Below are 23380 nucleotides of genomic sequence, written 5' to 3'. Positions count from 1 at the left end.
CTCGAACTCAAAGTTTAAGATAGGTTTTTAATTCCCAACCCAAAACAGCCCGCTTTTTACCGAATGGAGATTAAGCGATATATGTTAAGTTTCAAGGTGTTCTTCATATGTACAAGTTATAAGTTCTTATATTAACTTAATATAACATCATAATACATGTAAATAAGTATTATTAGAGTTAAGTTAGAAAGATTAGATTAGTTTTTCAAACAAGTTTAGAATCAACTAAACTATGTTCTAGTTTATAAACTCTTATATAGATAGCTATAAACATATGTATTGAACAAGAGTTGAAGTAGAGTTTTTACCTCAAGTTTAGAATGTAAAGTTGCTAGAAAAAAGTAGTAGAACAAAACTTGAGAGAGTTCTTGCAAGTGTGTGTGAAAATTGGAAGTAAAATTTGGAAAATGAATGTGTAAAAATGAGTTAGAAATGGTGCTTATTTATAGGCTCATAAATTTGGTTTTTAGTGAAAAATATCTAAGATAAGTTAAAAATCATTAGGTCATTCATGACATAATACATCAATAATTATAGATTATTATTCGTACATACCAATAGTAAATACTTCTAGAAGTTGCGTATAATACGCGTATAAATACCGTATAAATACGTAATTGTAGATTTCTATTAGTATATACCAATAGTAAATACTTCTAGAAGCTGCATATAATACGCATATAAATACCGTATAAATACTGTATAAATACCGTATAAATATTGTATAAATACCATATAAATACGAGTAGAATTCTTGAGAAAAATGAACGAAAATACGAATATAGCTATCCCTTATCTGTATTTGTATATTATTAAGTGTATTCAATACTTTTAAGAATGTATTTATACTCATAATACATTGTATGTAAATACATTTTAACATAAGTTAATTACGTCGTTTAAAAAAGTAACATATATATTGTCCGAAAACTCTTTAAATTAATAGTATGAAAATGTATATATAATACCTTGTTAATATACTTAATGAGATATTTAATTATCATATTTTCAAGTTAAATATATATATATATATAATTAATACAAGTTATGACGTTCGTGAATCGTAGGAATAAAAGGGTAGTCAAATGCTTATATAAAACTCTTTCTGGAGGTTCAAGACTTATTAAAATTCATTGTTTATCAAGTCGGAAATATTAAATCATGTAAATAGTATAATCAAGTAGTCAGAAAAATCCGGGTCATCACAACTGGTATGGGTATCGGTAAGAAATTAGCAGAACGAACTAAGTTAGAAGAGGAAGAAACAAGCAAGTCTGATTGAAGAGTTCGTAGTAATGAGTTTAACCATGTCTTGTAATATATGTATGATAACGTGCTTGTACTTTTATGCTATATGTAAAAATACTTGTAATGTTTGTTATTTTCATCATCTTTAACAAATCTAAGTATAATTTTTGTTTCTTTTACAGTATAAGACGAAACACAAAATGGATGTTAGGAATAGACAACCGAACATTTTAGAAGACCTACCACCGGAAATGGTTGTTGAAATCTTGTCGAGAGTGGGTCAAGATTCATCGGCTCAATTGTTTATGATGAAGTTAGTTTGTAAGGCATTTGAAAGGCATTCCAAGCAAGCCTTGGTTTATAGAAGGCTTTCCTTCGATAGGTGGTGTATCTCACACTGGAGAAACCCTAAGTTGGCCCATATTTTCTTTAGGGCTATGTGTTCAGGAAACCCTAATGCAATTTTTCGTTACGGGTTGAGGGCTTATTTTGACTCCGTATATCCCAATATAGGACTTCGTTCATTAGATAAGGCTTCAAACATGCAACTTAAAGAAGCATGTTACGTTTATGGGTTAGTTATGTTTGCCTCTCACCAAACCGAGAAAAAGAACGTTGGGTTACAACTTCTTAATAGAACATTTCCATTGGTAACAGATTCAGTAGTTGAGGTGAGAGATAAGGTTTTTAATTTGTTACGATACTGTTGGATATTAGGTAATCCCCATCCTTTTGACAACACCGCAACGTGTTGCACTATTAAGGACCACAAAGATTATTTCCCACTTGACCTAGGATGGGAAATAGAATTGGTCAAACCGGAATGCATGACTTGTTCTTGGTCATATGAGTTACGTGTTCTTACTGAACGATTTGAGTTTAACTAGAATTGTCTTATCAGCTGCCTTATATTATAGTGCTATATTTCATGCTGTATGTAAAATAGCAGTATTGTACGATTGTAAAATATTGTATCAAGTTTGAATATGAAGTATTAATGAATTAAGTTTTTCATGATAGAATATTATTTTGATAGTAGTAGTTAATTTTTGTGTACTAGCTATTAAGTATGAACTTTAACGGGTAGGTACTACCCGAATTGCAATTATAAAACGCTAATATGAAGAAAAAGCTTTTATAATAAGTTCATATTATGCTACAAAATACTATTGACTACTTCTAATATTCTATATGATTAATTTAACTCTTTTTGCTCTTGTTGAAGGAAATGGCTCCAACAACCCGACAAACTCTGAACATGAGCGAGGAAGATTTCCGTGTTTCCTTGCTGCAAACATAGCCGTAGTGCAGGTTTCAATGCAAAATAAAAACAATAACACAAGGTCTAGCAGTGGAAATAACTCCACAGGAAACCATGTAGGATGCTCCTACAAGGCTTTCACTGCTTGTAAACCTCTTGAGTTCGATGGAACTGAAGGACCAGTCGGACTGAAATGATGGACCGAGAAGGTCGAATCGGTGTTTGCTATAAGAAAATGTGCTGAAGAGGATAAGGTGAAATACGCCTCGCATACTTTCACAAGTACTGCGTTAACATGGTGGAACACCTATCTCGAACAGGTGGGACAAGATACTGCTTACGCACTACTGTGGTCAGTATTCAAACACATGTTGAATGAGCAGTACCGCCCCAGGAATGAAGTCAATAAGCTCAAGGCGGAGCTTAGAGAATTACGAACTCATGGGTACGATATCACCTCTTATGAGCGACGATTCACAGAATTATCGCTATTGTGTCCAGGAGTATTTGAAGATGAGGAAGAACAGATTGATGCGTTCGTAAAGGGAGTGCCGGTGAGAATACAAGAGAATGTAAGTGCATCTGCACCCACCTCAATGCAGAAAACGAGTCAAATGGCTCACAAACTCATGGGCCAGATTGAGGGAAGAATTAAAGAACAAATGGCCGGAGAAGCAAAAATGAAGGAAAGCAAAAGGAAGTGGGAAGAAACCAGTGACAAGGGTCACCATTTCAACAACAAAAATAACTACAACAACAATCGCACCATTCATCGCAACAATAATCGTAACTCCAACAACAACTACTACAACAACCTTCCCAACAACAATAACAACTGCAACAACAATCCCAATAACAATAACAAAAACAATAGTGACGACAAGAGGCAGAAAGTTCCGTGCAAAAGGTGTGAAGGGTACCATCCGACTAATTACTGTACAACATCATGTACCAAGTGTAATAGAAATGGTCATGGTGTGACAAAGTGTGAAGTCTATGGGACAATGGCTGCCAGAAACAAAGGAACAAATAGTGTCGGAACAAATAATGCCGCCATTATTTGTTACGGATGCGGGAAGCCGGGACATTTCAGCAGAACGTGCCCAAACCAAGGTAATAATAATAATGGGTAAGGCCATGGAAGAGTCTTCAACCTTAATGCGGCAGAAGCGCAGGAAGACCCGGAGCTTGTTACGGGTACGTTTCTTATTGATGAAAAACCTGCTTATGTTTTATTTGATTCGGGTGCGGATAGAAGCTATATGAGTAGAGATTTTTATGTTAAACTAAGTTGTCCATTAACACCTTTGGATAATAAGTGTTTACTTGAATTAGCAAATGGTAAACTAGTTAAAGCCGATAAAATATGCCGGAATCGGAAAATTAAACTGGTTGGCGAAACATTTAAAATTAATTTGATACCAGTAGATTTGGGGAGTTTTGATGTAATAATCGGCATGGACTGGTTGATCAAGGAGAAAGCAAAGATTGTTTGTTATAAGAATGCGGTCCGCATTCTGCGCAAAAAAGGAAAACCCTTAATGGTGTACGGAGAAAAGAGCAGCACGAAGTTAAATCTTATTAGTAGCTTGAAGGCACAAAAGCTAATAAGAAAAGGTTGCTATGCTGTTCTATCACACATCTAGAAAGTCAAACCCGAAGAAAAGAACATCAATGATGTTCCTTTGGCAAAAGAATTTCCCGATGTATTTCCGAAAGAATTACCGGGACTACTTCCACACCGATCCATTGAATTTTAAATAGATCTTGTACCAGGAGCTGCACCGATAGCTCGTGCTCCATATAGACTTGCACCCAGTGAAATGAAAGAATTACAAAGCCAATTACAAGAACTTTTGGAGCGTGGTTTCATTCGAACAAGCACATCACCGTAGGGAGCTCCGGTGTTGTTTGTCAAGAAGAAGGATGGTACGTTCAGATTGTATATTGACTACCGAGAGTTGAACAAGCTTACCATCAAAAACCGTTATCCACTACCAAGAATCGACGATCTATTCGATCAACTGCAAGGTTCATCTGTTTATTCGAAGATTGATTTACGTTCTGGTTATCATCAAATGCGGGTGAAGGAGGATGATATTCCAAAGACTGCTTTCAGAACATGTTACGATCATTATGAGTTTATGGTTATGCCGTTTGAATTGACTAACGCACCAGCGGTGTTCATGGACCTCATGAACCGAGTGTGTGGACCATATCTTGATAAGTTTGTCATTGTTTTCATCGATGACATACTTATTTACTCTAAGAATGACCAAGAGCACAGAGAACATTTAAGAAAGGTGCTAGAATTATTGAGGAAAGAAGAACTGTACGCTAAGTTTCCTAAGTGTGCATTTTGGTTGAGAGAAGTTCAATTCCTCAGTCACATTGTGAGCAAAGAAGGTATTCAGGTTGATCCAGCAAAGATTGAAACCGTTAAAAACTGGGAAACCCCAAAAACTCTGATGCAGATACCGCAATTTTTAGGATTGGCTGGGTATTACAGAAGATTCATCCAAGATTTTTCCAAAGTTGCAAAACCCTTGACTGCATTAACGCCATAAAGGGAAGAAATTTGAATGGAAGGATGAGCAAGAAAAAGCATTTCAATTGTTGAAGAAAAAGTTAACTACAACACCTATATTGTCATTGCCTGAAGGGAATGATGATTTTGTGATTTATTGTGACGCTTCAAAGCAAGGTCTTGGTTGTGTATTAATGCAACGAACCAAGGTAATTGCTTATGCGTCTAGACAATTGAAGATTCACGAGCAGAATTATACGACTCACGATTTGGAGTTAGGCGCTATTTTTTTTTTGCATTAAAGATGTGGAGACATTACTTATATGGGGTCAAATGTACCATATATACAGATCACAAAAGTCTTCAACACATATTTGATCAGAAGCAATTGAACATGAGGCAACGTAGGTGGGTGGAGCTGCTGAATGATTACGACTGTGAGATTCGTTATCATCCGGGGAAGGCGAATGTGGTAGCTGACACTTTGAGTAGAAAGGAAAGAGAACCTATACGGGTAAAAGCTATGAATATAATTATTCATACTAACCTTACTACTCGAATAAAAGAGGCGCAACAGGGGGTTTTGAAAGAAGGTAGTTTTGAAAAGGAAATACCCAAAGGATTGGATAAACAGCTTACTATTCGGGAAGACGGAACCCGGTATTTGGCTGAAAGAATTTGGGTACCAAAGTTTGGGGATGTAAGAGAAATGGTACTTAGGGAAGCACATAAAACCAGATACTCAATACATCTCGGTGCGGGGAAAATGTACCAAGACCTCAAGAAACACTTTTGATGGCTGAGTATGAAAGCCGATATTGCTACATACGTAGAAGAATGTTTGACTTGTTCTAAAGTCAAAGCTGAACATCAGAAACTACCAGGTCTACTTCAACTACCAGAAATCCTGGAATGGAAATGGGAAAACATTACCATGGATTTCATTACTAAATTGCCAAGGACTGCAAGTGGTTATGATACAATTTGCGTAATAGTCGATCGTCTTACCAAGTCAGCACACTTTCTACCAATGCGAGAAGATGATAAAATGGAGAAATTGGCACGACTATACCTGAAGGAAGTCATCTCCAGACATGGAATACTAATCTCTATTATCTCTGATAGGGATGGCAGATTTGTTTCAAGGTTTTGGCAGACGTTACATTTAGCATTGGGGACTCGTCTAGACATGAGTACTGCCTATCATTCATAAACTGACGGGCAGAGTGAAAGGACGATACAGATGCTTGAAGACATGCTACGAGCATGTGTTATTGATTTTGGAAATGGTTGGGATCGACATCTACCATTAGCAGAATTTTCCTACAATAACATTTACCACTCGAGTATTGATGCGGCGCCATTCGAAGCACTTTATGGTAGAAAGTGCAGGTCTCCGATTTGTTGGAGCGATTTGGGGGATAAACAGATTACGGGTCCGGAGATTAATCAAGAAACTACTGAGAAAATCATCCAGATTCAACAATGGTTGAAAATAGCCAGGAGCCGACAAAAGAGCTACGCGGATGTCAGAAGAAAACCTTTAGAATTTGAGGTTGGTGACATGGTCATGCTTAAGGTATCACCATGAAAAGGTGTCATTCGTTTTGGTAAATGGGAGAAGCTAAACCCGAGATACATTGGACCATTTAAGATTATTGATAGTATTGGGCCAGTGGCTTACCGACTTGAACTACCTCAACAACTTGTCAGCGTACATAATACATTCCATGTTTCGAATTTGAATAAATTCTTAGCTACAGAAGTTCTCACGAAATTAAGATCGATGAAAAGCTATAATTCGTCGAAGAACCCGTCGAAATAATGGATCGTGAGATTAAAGGACTCAAGCAAAACAAAATACCAATCGTTAAAGTTCGATGGAATGCTCATAGAGGACTTGAGTTCACATGGGAGCGTGAAGATCATATCAAGCAAAAATACCCCCACTTATTCCCAGATGATGCGTCAAGACCTCCAACTGCTTAAAATTTCGAGACGAAATTTATTTAACGGGTAAGTACTGTAATGACCCGGATTTTTCCATGACTATATATATATTTGAGATTGATATTTACATGCATAAATGTTTCCAACATGTTAAGCCATCAAACTTGTTAAAACTTGGTTAATTGAAACGAATTTTATGTAAACGTTGGACCACCCAGTTTAACCGATGATTCACGAACGTTAAAACTTGTAAAAATGATATGATGATATATATATATGGACATATATATATTTAACATGGTATTATGATAAGTAAGTATCTCATTAAGTATATTAACAATGGGTTATATACATAAAATGAGACTACTAAATTAAGGAATTCGAATTGGGATGTATATGTAACGATTATCGACGTAGTAACGTCTTAATTAAAATAAATACATATGTATCGTATTAAGATGTATTAATACACTATGTTTAACATGATAAAATGATAATTAAGTATATCATTAAGTGTATTAACAATGAACTATATACATAAAACAAGACTACTAACTTTAAGGTTCGAAACAATGCATAAATGTAACGATTAACGACGAAATAACCCCTAAATCATAATGAATACATATGTATCGTATAATGATGTATTAATACACTTTTTAAAGACTTAATTACATATCTCAAAATACTTATACTCAACAAAGTTAACTACATTCATATTCGCATTTGTTTTCATCAAGAATTCTACTCGTATTCATTCGGTATTTGTACCCGTATAAGACCCAGCTTCTAGATGTATATATTATTGGTATATACACTTCAATGATCAGCTCTGAGCAACCCTCATTTAGTCAACAAATATGTGGGAACTATCATTTAACATCTAGCATCAAATTATTAGCAAAATTACAAACTAATGGGGCCTATATCCATGGCCATCTTTCACGTGAACTAACACACACACAAACACATTTTGATTTCAACTTTCATGCATCAAACACATCTCTATCAAGTTCTCTCTTGATGTTCTAAGTGTTCTTCATCATCTTCATCAAAATCTACATCAATCTAGTTCAAAAAACCAAATATAAATCAACTTACAAAACAACTACTCAAGAAAACTTCAAGAACACTTTCAAGTTTGCAAGTCTACTTCCAAGCTTTCTAATCCATTCCAAGTAATCATCTAAGATCAAGAAATCTTTGTTATTTATAGTAGGTTATCATTCTAATTCAAGGTAATATTCATATCCAAACTTTGATTCGATTTCTATAACTATAACTATCTTAATTCAAGTAGTAATTTTACTTGAACTTGTTTTCGTGTCATGATTCTACTTCAAGAACTTCCAAGCCATCAAAGATCCTTTGAAGCTCAAGTTTATTTCTCATCATTTCCAGTAGGTTTACATACTATACTTGAGGTAGTAACGATGTTCATAACATCATTCTATTCATATATATATAACTATCTTATTCGAAAAGTATAACTTGTAATCACTAGAACATAGTTTAGTTAATTCTAAACTTGTTCGCAAACAAAGTTAATCCTTTTAAATTGACTTTTAAAAACAACTTAACACATGTTTTATATCTATATGATATGGTAACTTAATGAGTTAAAACTTGGAAACACGAAGAACACCGTAAAACCGGACATACGCCGTCGTAGTAAAACCGGTGACTGTTTTGGGTTGGATAATTAAAAACTATCATAGACTTTGATTTAAAAGTTGGTCATTTGGGAAAATTATATTTCATATGAACATGATAATATATCCAAAACTTATGGTTAAACTCAAAGTAGAAGTATGCTTTTCAAAATGGTCATCAAGATGTCGTTCTTTCGACAGAAATGACTACCTCTTTTAAATATGGACTTGTAACCTGTAACTCTAACTATAAACTACCACTTTTTCAGTTTATTTTTACAAAATACAGTTCGTTATGAAACCATAGCAATTTGATTCACTCAAGACGGATTTATAACGAAGAAGTTATGGGCAAAACAATATTGGATAAAAATGGCTAAAATGACTACGGGATTATTTTGATAAAATCTATACTAACCATATCCTAGCTAACTTTTCTTGTATTATACATGTATTCTAACATGTCATGAGTTTTTCCTTGTAATATACTAATCTTGATTAGTTAAGGCATATACACAATACGTCGGATAAATCGAAAGACACCACATACACAATACGTCGAGATGACTTCAAAGACAATAGCGGTATCGTGGGTCATGATTGAGTCTTATACAATACGTGTATACTATGTCTTGATTATTTCAGGGTGATGTATTGATTTATATATGTACTACTAACTGTGGACTACTAATTGTGGACTACTAACGTTGGACTGCTAACTTAAACAACTTAAATCGTCAACACGTAAATAAAATTATGATATGAATATATTTCTAACATACTTTGATATATATGTATATATTTTGTTATAGGTTCGTGAATCGATCCGTGGACAAGTCTGATTTTCAACGAATTGAAAATCTGTGAAAGTGAGTTATAGTCCCATTTTTACTATCTAATATTTTTGGGATGAGAATCCATGCAGCTTTGTAAATATTTTACGAAATAGACACAAGTACATGAAATTATGTTCTATGGTTAGATTACTATACCGAATATCACCCCTTTAGCTTGGTAACCTAAGAATTAGTGAACCAGTCCACTAATTGACGCGAATCTTAAAGATAGATCTATTGGGCCTAACAACCCCCATCCAGGTTATGAATGCATTAGTACTTCGAGGTTTATATATTATACAGACGGAATGATTCTGTTTTGGGGATATTCTAGATGCATTTTGTTAATGTTGGTTACCAGGTGTTCACCATATGAATGATTTTTATTACAGTTGTTCAGTTCTGTAAATTGATTACGAAAACGAAATCTTGTTGTCTATTATTACGAATTATGATATAGATTAAACCTATGACTCACCAACATTTTTGTTGACGTTTTAAGCATGTTTATTCTCATGTGATTATTAAAAGGCTTCCGCTGTTGCATGCTAGTTAAAGACAGGATTTGGAGTCAGCATGCTTGTATGATAATGTTTAAAAACTGCATTCAGAAACACTTTGTTATAATATATTGTGGTTATTCATTATGTAATGATCGTGTGGGTGTAAACGTGATATTCTAGATTATCATTGATTGATAATCAACGTTATGTCTTTTAAACCTTTGTCGATAAAATAAAGGTTATGGTTTATTTTAAAAACGAATGCAGTCTTTGAAAAACGTCTCATATAGAGGTCAAAACCTCACAATGAAACCAATTAATATGAAACGTTTATAATCCATATGAATGGGGCATTTCAGTATCTCCATCCATTCACTAAATCCAAAAGTTCTCAGATCTGTGTAATCTACCTTCTCATAAACATTGTTATCCCTGCTGATACTTGTAGTGACCCGAACTTTTCCATGTTTATATATATTAATTGAGATTGATATTTACATGATTAAATGTTTCAAACATGTTAAGCAATCAAACTTGTTAAGACTTGATTAATTGAAATATGCTTCATATAGACAATTGACCACCCAAGTTGACCGGCGATTCACGAACGTTAAAACTTGTAAAAATGACATGACGATATATATATGGATATACATATGGTTAACATGAGATTATGATAAGTAAGTATCTCCATAAGTATATTAACAATGAGTTATATACATATAAACAAGACTACTAACTTAAGGATTTCGAAACGAGACATATATGTAACGATTATCGTTGTAACGACATTTAAATGTATATATATCATATTAAGATATATTAATATATCATAATATCATGATAATATAATAATTTAACATCTCATTAGATATAATAAACAATGGGTTAACAACATTAATTGAGATCGTTAACTTAAAGGTTTCAAAACAACACTTACATGTAACGACTAACGATGACTTAACGACTCAGTTAAAATGTATATACATGTAGTGTATTTAGATGTATTAAAATACTTTTGGAAGACTTCAAGACATATATCTAAACACTCATACTTAACGAAAATGGTTACAGTTACTTTCCCATTCTTTTCTTTCATCAAGAATTCTAGTCGTATTCTTACCCGTATTATACACAGCTTCAAAACGTACTTACTATGGGTATATACCAATAGGAACTAGTATGGGATTCCAATCTTGATTATGTCATGTATGACTAATCAATTTTAACTTCTACCATGAGCTAGTCAACTAACTAGAACTCCTTTTAACCCCACTCACCACTCACCAATTACCACTCATCATTCACTCCATTTCACTTCCAATTCTCTTTCTAATTCTCTCTCAACACACACACACTATTATGAACGTATTTTTCCAGTAGTTAATCATCATCTTCATCAAAAATCACTTCAAGAATCAAGCTATAATCATCATAGGAAGAACACTTCAAGAACACTTCAAAAATCCCTTCAAGTTTACTAATTTACTTCCAAGCTTTCTAATCCATTCCAAGTAATCATCTAAGATCAAGAAACCTTTGTTATATATAGTAGGTTATCTTTCTTATTCAAGGTAATATTCATATTCAAACTTTGATTCAATTTCTATAACTATAAACTATCTTAATTCGAGTAAAAATCTTACTTGAACTTGTTTTTGTGTCATGATCCTACTTCAAGAACTTTCAAGCCATCCAAGATCCTTTGAAGCTAGATCATTTCTTGTCACTTCCAGTAGGTTTACCTACTAAACTTGAGGTAGTAATGATGTTCATAACATCATTCGATTCATATATATAAAACTATCTTATTCGAAGGTTTAAACTCGTAATCACTAGAACATAGTTTAGTTAATTCTAAACTTGTTCGCAAACAAAAGTTAATCCTTCTAACTTTACTTTTAAAATTAACTAAACACATGTTCTATATCTATATGATATGCTAACTTAATTATTTAAAACCTGGAAACACGAAAAACACCGTAAAACCGGATTTACGCCGTCGTAGTAACACCGCGGGCTGTTTTGGGTTAGTTAATTAAAAACTATGATAAACTTTGATTTAAAAGTTGTTATTTTGAGAAAATTATTTTTATTATGAACATGAAACTATATCCAAAAATTATGGTTAAACTCAAAGTGGAAGTATGTTTTCTAAAATGATCATCTAGACGTCGTTCTTTTGACTAAAATGACTACCTTTACAAAAACAACTTGTAACTTATTTTTCCGACTATAAACCTATACTTTTTCTGTTTAGATTCATAAAATAGAGTTCAATATGAAACCATAGCAATTTGATTCACTCAAAACGGATTTAAAATGAAGAAGTTATGGGTAAAACAAGATTGGATAATTTTTCTCATTTTAGCTACGTGAAAATTGATAACAAATCTATTCCAACCATAACTTAATCAACTTGTATTATATATTATGTAATCTTGAGATACCATAGACACGTATACAATGTTTCGACCTATCATGTCGACACATCTATATATATTTCGGAACAACCATAGACACTCTATATGTGAATGTTGGAGTTAGCTATACAGGGTTGAGGTTGATTCCAAAATATATATAGTTTGAGTTGTGATCAATACTGAGATACGTATACACTGGGTCGTGGATTGATTCAAGATAATATTTATCGATTTATTTCTGTACATCTAACTGTGGACAACTAGTTGTAGGTTACAACGAGGACAGCTGACTTAATAAACTTAAAACATCAAAATATATTAAAAGTGTTGTAAATATATTTTGAACATACTTTAATATATATGTATATATTGTTATAGGTTTGTGAATCAACAGTGGCCAAGTCTTACTTCTCGATGAAGTAAAAATCTGTGAAAGTGAGTTATAGTCCCACTTTTAAAATCTAATATTTTTGGGATGAGAATACATGCAGGTTTTATAAATGATTTACAAAATAGACACAAGTACGTGAAACTACATTCTATGGTTGAATTATCGAAATCGAATATGCCCCTTTTTATTAAGTCTGGTAATCTAAGAATTAGGGAACAGACACCCTAATTGACGCGAATCCTAAAGATAGATCTATTGGGCCTAACAAACCCCATCCAAAGTACCGGATGCTTTAGTACTTCGAAATTTATATCATATCCGAAGGGTGTCGAGGAATGATGGGGATATTCTTATATATGCATCTTGTTAATGTCGGTTACCAGGTGTTCACCATATGAATGATTTTTATCTCTATGTATGGGATGTGTATTGAAATATGAAATCTTGTGGTCTATTATTATGATTTGATATATATAGGTTAAACCTATAACTCACCAACATTTTTGTTGACGTTTTAAGCATGTTTATTCTCAGGTGATTATTAAGAGCTTCCGCTGTCGCATACTTAAATAAGGACGAGATTTGGAGTCCATGCTTGTATGATATTGTGTAAAAACTGCATTCAAGAAACTTATTTTGTTGTAACATATTTGTATTGTAAACCATTATGTAATGGTCGTGTGTAAACATGATATTTTAGATTATCATTATTTGATAATCTACGTAAAGCTTTTTAAAACCTTTATCTATGAAATAAAGGTTATGGTTTTTTTAAAAAATGAATGCAGTCTTTGAAAAACGTCTCATATAGAGGTCAAAACCTCGCAACGAAATCAATTAATATGGAACGTTTTTAATCAATAAGAACGGGACATTTCAGTTGGTATCAGAGCGTTGATCTTAGAGAACCAGAATTTTGCATTAGTGTGTCTTATCGAGTTTGTTAGGATGCATTAGTGAGTCTGGACTTCGACCGCGTTTACTTGAAAAATGATTGCTTAACAAATTTTGTTGGAAACTATATATTTTTAACATGTGAATATTATGTGATATATTAATCTCTTAACGCGTTTGATATTATGTGATAGATGTCTACCTCTAGAACAAGTCCCATTGAATCACCTAATAATAATGAAGAGTCAAATGTAAATTGGAATGATTCATGGACTGATTCACAAGTTCCCGAAGAGGAACCGGAAGAAGAGTCGGAACCGGAAGAAGAATCGGAACCGGAAGAAGAATCGGAACCGGAAGAAGAAATAGAACCGGTGGGGGAAATAATAAAACGGTTAAGTAAAAGAAAATCCTCAACCAACCGACCAAGGTTAATTATGGTCAATGGTGTTTCCGCCAAGGAAGCAAAATATTGGGAGGATTACCAATTCTCCGATGAATCGGATTCCGACGAGAATTCCGATGATGTTACAGAAATTACCCCAACTGAATTTAAAAAGGCAAAAGAAAATAATAAGGGAAAGGGCATAAAAATAGAGAAATCTAATTCCAACCCCGATGAACTTTATATGTATCGTCAACCCCCGAAGTCCTTAAGTTGTAACAATGACCCGGGAACCCCTAAACCACCAGGTTTTTCTAGACCAATGTGGAAAATGACGGCTCGTATTAGGGAAACATCATATATCCCTAAAAACTTAGCAAAAAGAACCAAGTTCGAAAAAGAAGAAACGAGTGAGTCGGAATAAGATAGTTGTATTTGTGCGGTGTAATATATGTAATATAGTGTGCTTATGCTTTACGATATATGTAAAAATTGCTTGTATTAATAAGTATCTTTTATGAATCTAACTCTTGTCTATTTTACAGTGTAAAAACACAAAATGGATAGACAACCCAATATTTTAAGAGACCTACCCGGAGACATGATTGATGAAATCTTGTCTAGAGTCGGTCAGAATTCTTCGGCACAACTATTTAAGGCGAGATCAGTTTGTAAGACTGTGAGGACCCGTCCTTATCCCCCTGGACGAAATCATCAACATTTGGTTCCATTGCGTTGATCGACTCCAAGTGATGTCCTTAAAAATGAGCAAATGCACAGCGGAAGACTTAATTCGTACCTGAGAATAACATGCTTTAAAATGTCAACATAAAGTTGGTGAGATATATAGGTTTAATGCTAGCAGCGTTATAACAATATACCACAAGATTTCATATATAAAAATATAATACACTCGCAAGTGTATAAAATCATTCTGCTTATGTTGAGGCCTCAGTAACCAACCTTAACAATAATATAATAAGTCATCTTCGCAAAGATGGATATGTACACTCGCAAGTGTATAAATAATCCTCGAAGTACTAAACATCCGCCCACTAGTTCTTATGTCTAGTGCAGCCTACTGGATGGGGGTGTTAAACCCGATAGATCTATCTTTAGGATTCGCGCTTACATGCTATTATAACATATAACTAAATTACCTAGCACATTAATCCGCAGAATATCATTTTTAATCACTTGTGTCCATAACGTAAATCATTTATAAAAACAGCGCATGTATTCTCAGCCCAAAAATATTTAAAGTTTAAAAGGGACTATATACTCACCATACTGTATTTTGTAGTAAAAATACATATAACACCATTGAACACGTATAAGGTTGACCTCGGATTCACGAACCTATATCATTTATATATCTATTAAAACATATACTCGTAATCGAATAAATTTATATATCTATTATATCATTTTTATATTAATAGAATATTTTGTCATGTTATGTGTTATGTATATTTAGATATATATTTCATTTGTTTATCAAAACAATACTTCTAGTTATACCATGTAAAAATAATAATGATAATAACAGTAATAATATACTTATGTTAGTAATAATAGTTCTATTATTTATGAAATGTTGATGATGCTAATATTTATGAAAGTACTAATAAATTGTATCATTTCTATAATATAATATTGTTCATAATCATAATAATAAGTGATAAATAATAATAATAATAATACTTATAATATAAATTGATATTTCTAATAATAAGTGATATTCTTAATACTAAATAATAATAATAATAATAATAATAATAATAATAATAATAATAATAATAATAATAATAATAATAATAATAATAATAATAATAATAATAATAATAATAATAATAATAATAATAATACTAATACTAATACTAATACTTAATGATCATAATAATATTAATAACATTCTTTTTATTATTAAGGATAATTTTAATATTAATAACAATAATAATAACAAAACTAATAATAATAGTAATAATAAGTGAAATAAAAGAAAGTTAGAAATACCTTTAAAAGAAACGGCCTAAAAAGAATGTCTCACCCCGGACTCGAACCTGAGACCTCTCGGTATCCAACACAATACCCTAACCATTCTGCTATGCCTGTTTTTCTGTTATTTATATCACTCCTAAATCATATAACCCGTATAACTTATCTGTTATCTCTTCACCTTCTTCCTCAAGAACGTTTTGTCCAGAATCAAATAACAATGTTTTTCAGTGAATTACAGATCTTAATTATAACTTGTATGTTAAACTTAATTGATACGTGTTAGTTGTTTTGAATTAATCATATCATAAAAGATAATAAATTAAAAAAAAAAACGCTGCCAAACACCGTATGAACTCAACATCAATCTTGAGTTTAAAAAAACGTTTTAGTTTATGATTTCAAAACAAAGTAAGTTGTAAATTCCTCCTTGAAACTTTCTCCATCCTTAATTTGACCAGAATCATCATACATAATTCGAATTTTACAATAAACACAATCTTTGTCTTTTAAAAACCCGAACTTTAACTTGAAAATTCTCAATAAATAACGCGAATTGGAATTTAAAATTTCACATACAGTTTGAATGAACCATTCCTAACAATACTACGTTATTAGATTTTTAAATTTCATTCATAATCGATTTTTGAGTGAAAAGTTTCCTAAACAGGGCCGACGGGTTCTTCAGCTTATTTTTCTGGCTAAATTCGATTTAAAGGAAATCTGTGAAGGGTGTTTGTGGCTGGTAAAGGTAGCAGTAGGTTCAATGAATCCTTATTAACTGAAATCAGTCGCTTGTTATATAAATTGGAGAGTCGACAGTTTTATTATTTAGGATAGAAAATATATATAAAAAAAAATAAAGGATAAATTGATGGTTAACTGTATTTGTTGTTTCCTGTGATTTTATTCGATTTGCACTCCAATTAATAGACAGAAACAAAAAGTGATACAGTTAGAGGATATAAGCAATTGATTTGGATCCTAGAGAGTTTATAATCGTTTTTTTATATATATATCTATATATAAATTTATATATTCACTGTATTATATAGTTGTACATATTTACTTATCTGCTATATATATTCGTATATATATATATATATATATATATATATATATATATATATATATATATATATATATATATATATATATTATCTATATCTGTGTATCTATTTATATATAACAATATTTTATGTATATATTTGCATTTAATTTCATACGTATTTTAATATTACTACCAATAATAATTGTATGATAATAATACTAAAATTAATAGTACTGATAATAATATCAATAATAAAAGAAAATGATAATTTTAACAACTTAAACATTTTTGTATCTTATATTAATTTAAGCAATTAAATCATATATTTTATCAAATAATATTTCAATTTATTATTATATTTATACATATATATATATATATATATATATATATATATATATATATATATATATATATATTAAATATATATTTATCTATGTACAACTAGTGGTTCGTGAATTGTCGGACATAGTCAAAGGGTAACTGATTTCATAAATAAAGATTTCAAAACTTTCTAGACTCAACATTACAAATTTTGCTTATCGTGTCGGAAACATATAAAGATTAAGGTTTAAATTTGGTCGGAAATTTCCGGGTCGTTACAGTACCCACCCGTTAAAGAAATTTCGTCCCCGAAATTTGGTAGAGGTTGTCATGGATAACAATAGGAATGTTTTCATGACGAATATGAGGTGATAATGGAGTTTTATCATTATTGAGAGATATAGATAAAACGATTCGATCATATGAAGCGCACGAGTGAAGCTATTACAAAAGAGTGAAATGAGTATAAATATACTTGTTTTTACCAATGACGTGATTAGAATTGATTTCCGAAATTTATGAAATTAAAGAAAATCTTACGTAATAAGATTTGGTTCTTCGGCGATTTAGAAAAACAGGATCTCCTTTGATTTAATGCGGCCAACTGTTTCGATTTCTCTGTCGGATATTTCACTATAAATCCACAGTTAATACTCTCTTCTATTTGCTGCGGTTAATGGCACGATTTTGATTTGTCACATTACCAGAATATCCTGGAGAGATAGAATTATCAAGATGATATGTTCCTAATACGTTTGAGGATTAGATAGAATGTAAGAGCCGTGTAACATGGCACATGATGACGGTACTGTGAATCATCACATTCCATTAGAAACTCAACATGGATTACTGTAATATAATGACGTTGATCAAGTGTCATTATATTATACTAATTCATGCATCAGTTCCCAACACTACTTCAAAACATTCCTTGGAGTTTTCAGAATTTAGAAACTAACACAGTTTCTTTTATGTTGTAACGCAGATATTACGGAGAGATACATGATCTCAGATGTTTATGGAATATCTTCAGAAATATCGAGGATATTTATAATGAAAGGCATGATGATATCTTAGATTTTATATCATCGATGGATGATGAAGAAGATTTGTCGGTGAAGGTTTAGAATGAGGAGTAAGGTGTTTGCTAATGATTTTAGCAGGTACGGAATCATTTGGATCCTTTGACGGCAGGTTCAGTCTTTGTGATTTATCCACAACCTCTTTCATACTTTGCTCAATCCGTTTTCCAGTTCCAACCCTTCCCTTTTTCTGAGCTTTTCCAACACACTGTACTTTTTAGTAAACTTTTGACTTGTTAAAGTCGTTTACAGTTTTTACTGCTTCATCAGCACTCTAAGAACTAGTTCGCAGTTCAGGGTGTTTTTTAGAAACTTCACATTCGATGTATGAAATTCTTAGGGATAGACGTTGTAGATATAACTGGAGAAGTTCTGCGAGATTTTTAAAATACTAATTGCGAATTCCGTCGAAGAGATAACGAGCTGCTGGTACATCTGCTGTTGTTGTTGCGGAATATAAAAGGTTCTCCGGTAACGACGGCGAAAGGATAACATAGGTATATATAGAGGTTATAATAAGAGTAGTCTCACTGAAAAGTCGAAGTGGAGCTGTGACAAAATTAGCTTCTTGAAAAGGAATTGTAGGATTGTTTTTGCTAATAAATGGCAAAGGATTCAACACGGTATGTGTTAAACTATGAATTTGGTTTCGAAGGTTTTTCGGGTGCATAACTGTATGCATGGATCTTTCTTCCATAGACGAGGTGCAGCTGGTTCAACTTCTCGATCGAGGTGTTTTCAAGAATCATGATAGGTTTGAACGCGGGTTGTAATCATCAAGATACAAATGAGATTTAAGATGAAATCAAGTGGCAAACTTGAAGATTAGTTTAGTTTCATATGTTATAATCAATATTTTAATTTAATTCATTTTAATTGTCCAAAGTTAGCAGTCTAATAGTCCGATGGTTCAATGATTCATATATAATTTAATATATAATATTCGAATTAAATAATACGTATCGTGACCCGTGTACCGGTCTCGGTGTCGATCACAACTCAAAGTATATATATATTTTGGAATCAACTCCGACCCTGTATAGCCAACTCCCACCTTCACATATAGAGTGTCTACGGTTGTTCCGAAATATATATATAGATGGGTCGATATGATAAGTCGAAACCTTGCATACGTGCCCCGTTATTTAAAGTGCGTAAAAATAAATAACAGAAATTAAATGACGATAAATAAAATTGCGAGAATGTAAATTGCAATAAATTAAATGTTAGCCAGGAACAGTTAGCTAGGAACAGTTAGCGTGGATTCCTAACAATATTTCAATTTATTTAACTCGTCTGTTTCTAACAAATTTTATTTTGTCCAATGTTTTCTTCTTTATGCCACTTGTTGGATTCTGATAGGTCAAAATCCGAATATGAAATTTGAATAGAAATGGTTATTCTGTGGTGAACGGATACGTGTATTGGTAGTTGTAAGTAGGATAGTAAATAATCGTTGAATCAGATTCGAAGAATGTACAGTGTAACTTATTAATGTGAATTCTAAATATTCCTCGGGTACTACCCACCCGTTAAAATATTTTCATCATTAACAGTTTGTACGAAAGAATTTTTAATTACAATTTCATCGGATGTAATCATGAATTTAATGAGTCAATAAGGTATTAAACTCATTTGATTTATCGTTAATACTAAATTACATATTCTCTAAAACATTAGAGATTATATAATCGCCTTGTTGAACGAAGATAAATGAGGTAGAACGATACGTAGAGCGAAGATAATTGATGTAGAACGATATATAGAATGGAGATCATGCTCGAAGTACAGATGGTGATATTGAGGCATGTGAGGTTGATATCCGAGGTACTGGTTATGATGTTGAAGTTTACGACGCGGTTGTGGTTGAGGGTGATAAGAGTATTGTCGGCGTTGATGATGGTGGTACGGATTATGTTGTTGGTGCTTGTAACCTCCGCACTAGATTCTCCAAAGCCATTACTCGAGCATGTAGTTCGTTAACTTCTTATATTATGTCGGGATGATCGACGATTGAAGCGAGCGGATGAATAAGATTCGAAATATGGGATAGTATATAATCGTGACGAGATAATCTAGAAATGACAAAGAAAAAGGTTTCTCGAACAGGTTCGCCGGTAAGTACTTCAGGTTCATCGCCAAATGAGCAATTTGGTGATTGGGAGGGATCTTCGATGTGAAATGATTTTCAGATATCGGATGATATTTTAACTTCATAGAATATCTATATATAATACTAAAGATTTCATAGCCTACCGAGGAACTTACGGCATATGACAAGCAAGTCTACAGATGCGCTAGGATATGAATTTTGTCTATACACTATCAGTGCAGTAAATGCAGTAAGACGTGTCTAGACTTATGAATGATAAGCAGGCAATTCCATAAGGATGATAAGCAGATGGTTTCCGACTAGAAATGATAAGCAAAACTTGTTGACATGTAGACACGGTCAAAGTCCAGACTCACTAATGTATCCTAACAACTACTAGTCAGACACACTAATGGGAGACCTGGTTCACTAAGACCACCGCTCTGATACCACCTGTGAGGACCCGTCCTTATCCCCCTGAACGAAATCATCAACATTTGGTTCCATTGCGTTGATCGACTCCAAGTGATGTCCTTAAAAATGAGCAAATGCACAGCGGAAGACTTAATTCGTACCTGAGAATAACATGCTTTAAAATGTCAACATAAAGTTGGTGAGATATATAGGTTTAATGCTAGCAGCGTTATAACAATAGACCACAAGATTTCATATATAAAAATATAATACACTCGCAAGTGTATAAAATCATTCTGCTTATGTTGAGGCCTCAGTAACCAACCTTAACAATAATATAATAAGTCATCTTCGCAAAGATGGATATGTACACTCGCAAGTGTATAAATAATCCTCGAAGTACTAAACATCCGCCCACTAGTTCTTATGTCTAGTGCAGCCTACTGGATGGGGGTGTTAAACCCGATAGATCTATCTTTAGGATTCGCGCTTACATGCTATTATAACATATAACTAAATTACCTAGCACATCAATCCGCAGAATATCATTTTTAATCACTTGTGTCCATAACGTAAATCATTTATAAAAATAGCGCATGTATTCTCAGCCCAAAAATATTTAAAGTTTAAAAGGGACTATATACTCACCATACTGTATTTTGTAGTAAAAATACATATAACACCATTGAACACGTATAAGGTTGACCTCGGATTCACGAACCTATATCATTTATATATCTATTAAAACATATACTCGTAATCGAATAAATTTATATATCTATTATATCATTTTTATATTAATAGAATATTTTGTCATGTTATGTGTTATGTATATTTAGATATATATTTCATTTGTTTATCAAAACAATACTTCTAGTTATACCATGTAAAAATAATAATGATAATAACAGTAATAATATACTTATGTTAGTAATAATAGTTCTATTATTTATGAAATATTGATGATGCTAATATTTATGAAAGTACTAATAAATTGTATCATTTCTATAATATAATATTGTTCATAATCATAATAATAAGTGATAAATAATAATAATAATAATACTTATAATATAAATTGATATTTCTAATAATAAGTGATATTCTTAATACTAAATAATAATAATAATAATAATAATAATAATAATAATAATAATAATAATAATAATAATAATAATAATTATAATAATAATAATAATAATAATAATACTAATACTAATACTAATACTAATACTTAATGATCATAATAATATTAATAACATTCTTTTTATTATTAAGGATAATTTTAATATTAATAACAATAATAATAACAAAACTAATAATAATAGTAATAATAAGTGAAATAAAAGAAAGTTAGAAATACCTTTAAAAGAAACGGCCTAAAAAGAATGTCTCACCCCGGACTCGAACCTGAGACCTCTCGGTATCCAACACAACACCCTAACCATTCTGCTATGCCTGTTTTTCTGTTATTTATATCACTCCTAAATCATATAACCCGTATAACTTATCTGTTATCTCTTCACCTTCTTCCTCAAGAACGTTTTGTCCAGAATCAAATAACAATGTTTTTCCAGTGAATTACAGATCTTAATTATAACTTGTATGTTAAACTTAATTGATACGTGTTAGTTGTTTTGAATTAATCATATCATAAAAGATAATAAATTAAAAAAAAAAAAAAACGCTGCCAAACACCGTATGAACTCAACATCAATCTTGAGTTTAAAAAAACGTTTTAGTTTATGATTTCAAAACAAAGTAAGTTGTAAATGCCTCCTTGAAACTTTCTCCATCCTCAATTTGACCAGAATCATCATACATAATTCGAATTTTACAATAAACACAATCTTTGTCTTTTAAAAACCCGAACTTTAACTTGAAAATTCTCAATAAATAACGCGAATTGGAATTTAAAATTTCACATACAGTTTGAATGAACCATTCCTAATAATACTACGTTATTAGATTTTTAAATTTCATTCATAATCGATTTTTGAGTGAAAAGTTTCCTAAACAGGGCCGACGGGTTCTTCAGCTTATTTTTCTGGCTAAATTCAATTTAAAAGAAATCTGTGAAGGGTGTTTGTGGCTGGTAAAGGTAGCAGTAGGTTCAATGAATCCTTATTAACTGAAATCAGTCGCTTGTTATATAAATTGGAGAGTCGACAGTTTTATTATTTAGGATAGAAAATATATATAAAAAAAAAATAAAGGATAAATTGATGGTTAACTGTATTTGTTGTTTCCTGTGATTTTATTCGATTTGCACTCCAATTAATAGACAGAAACAAAAAGTGATACAGTTAGAGGATATAAGCAATTGATTTGGATCCTAGAGAGTTTATA

At 32.1% G+C, this 23380-nt stretch overlaps 1 protein-coding gene across 1 annotated transcript; it reads left to right on the top strand.

Annotated features, from left to right (window-relative positions):
• The first annotated feature begins 1448 nt into the window (after positions 1-1448).
• LOC139860364 (F-box protein At2g35280-like) lies at positions 1449-2135 on the top strand. The gene has a single exon (XM_071849128.1). It carries the CDS (start codon positions 1449-1451, stop codon positions 2133-2135), a length of 687 nt encoding a protein of 228 aa, XP_071705229.1.
• Positions 2136-23380: the final 21245 nt, after the last annotated feature.

This window comes from Rutidosis leptorrhynchoides, chromosome 7 (assembly GCF_046630445.1).
Source record: "Rutidosis leptorrhynchoides isolate AG116_Rl617_1_P2 chromosome 7, CSIRO_AGI_Rlap_v1, whole genome shotgun sequence".
NCBI classification, from domain to species: Eukaryota; Viridiplantae; Streptophyta; class Magnoliopsida; order Asterales; family Asteraceae; genus Rutidosis; species Rutidosis leptorrhynchoides.
The sequence above is the reverse complement of the archived record's forward strand: the minus strand, read 5'-3'. Positions and strand labels throughout refer to the sequence as shown.

Coding starts and splice junctions, on each gene's coding strand:
- LOC139860364 (XM_071849128.1), top strand. CDS start 1,449: ATGGATGTTAGGAATAGACAACCGAACATTTTAGAAGACCTACCACCG.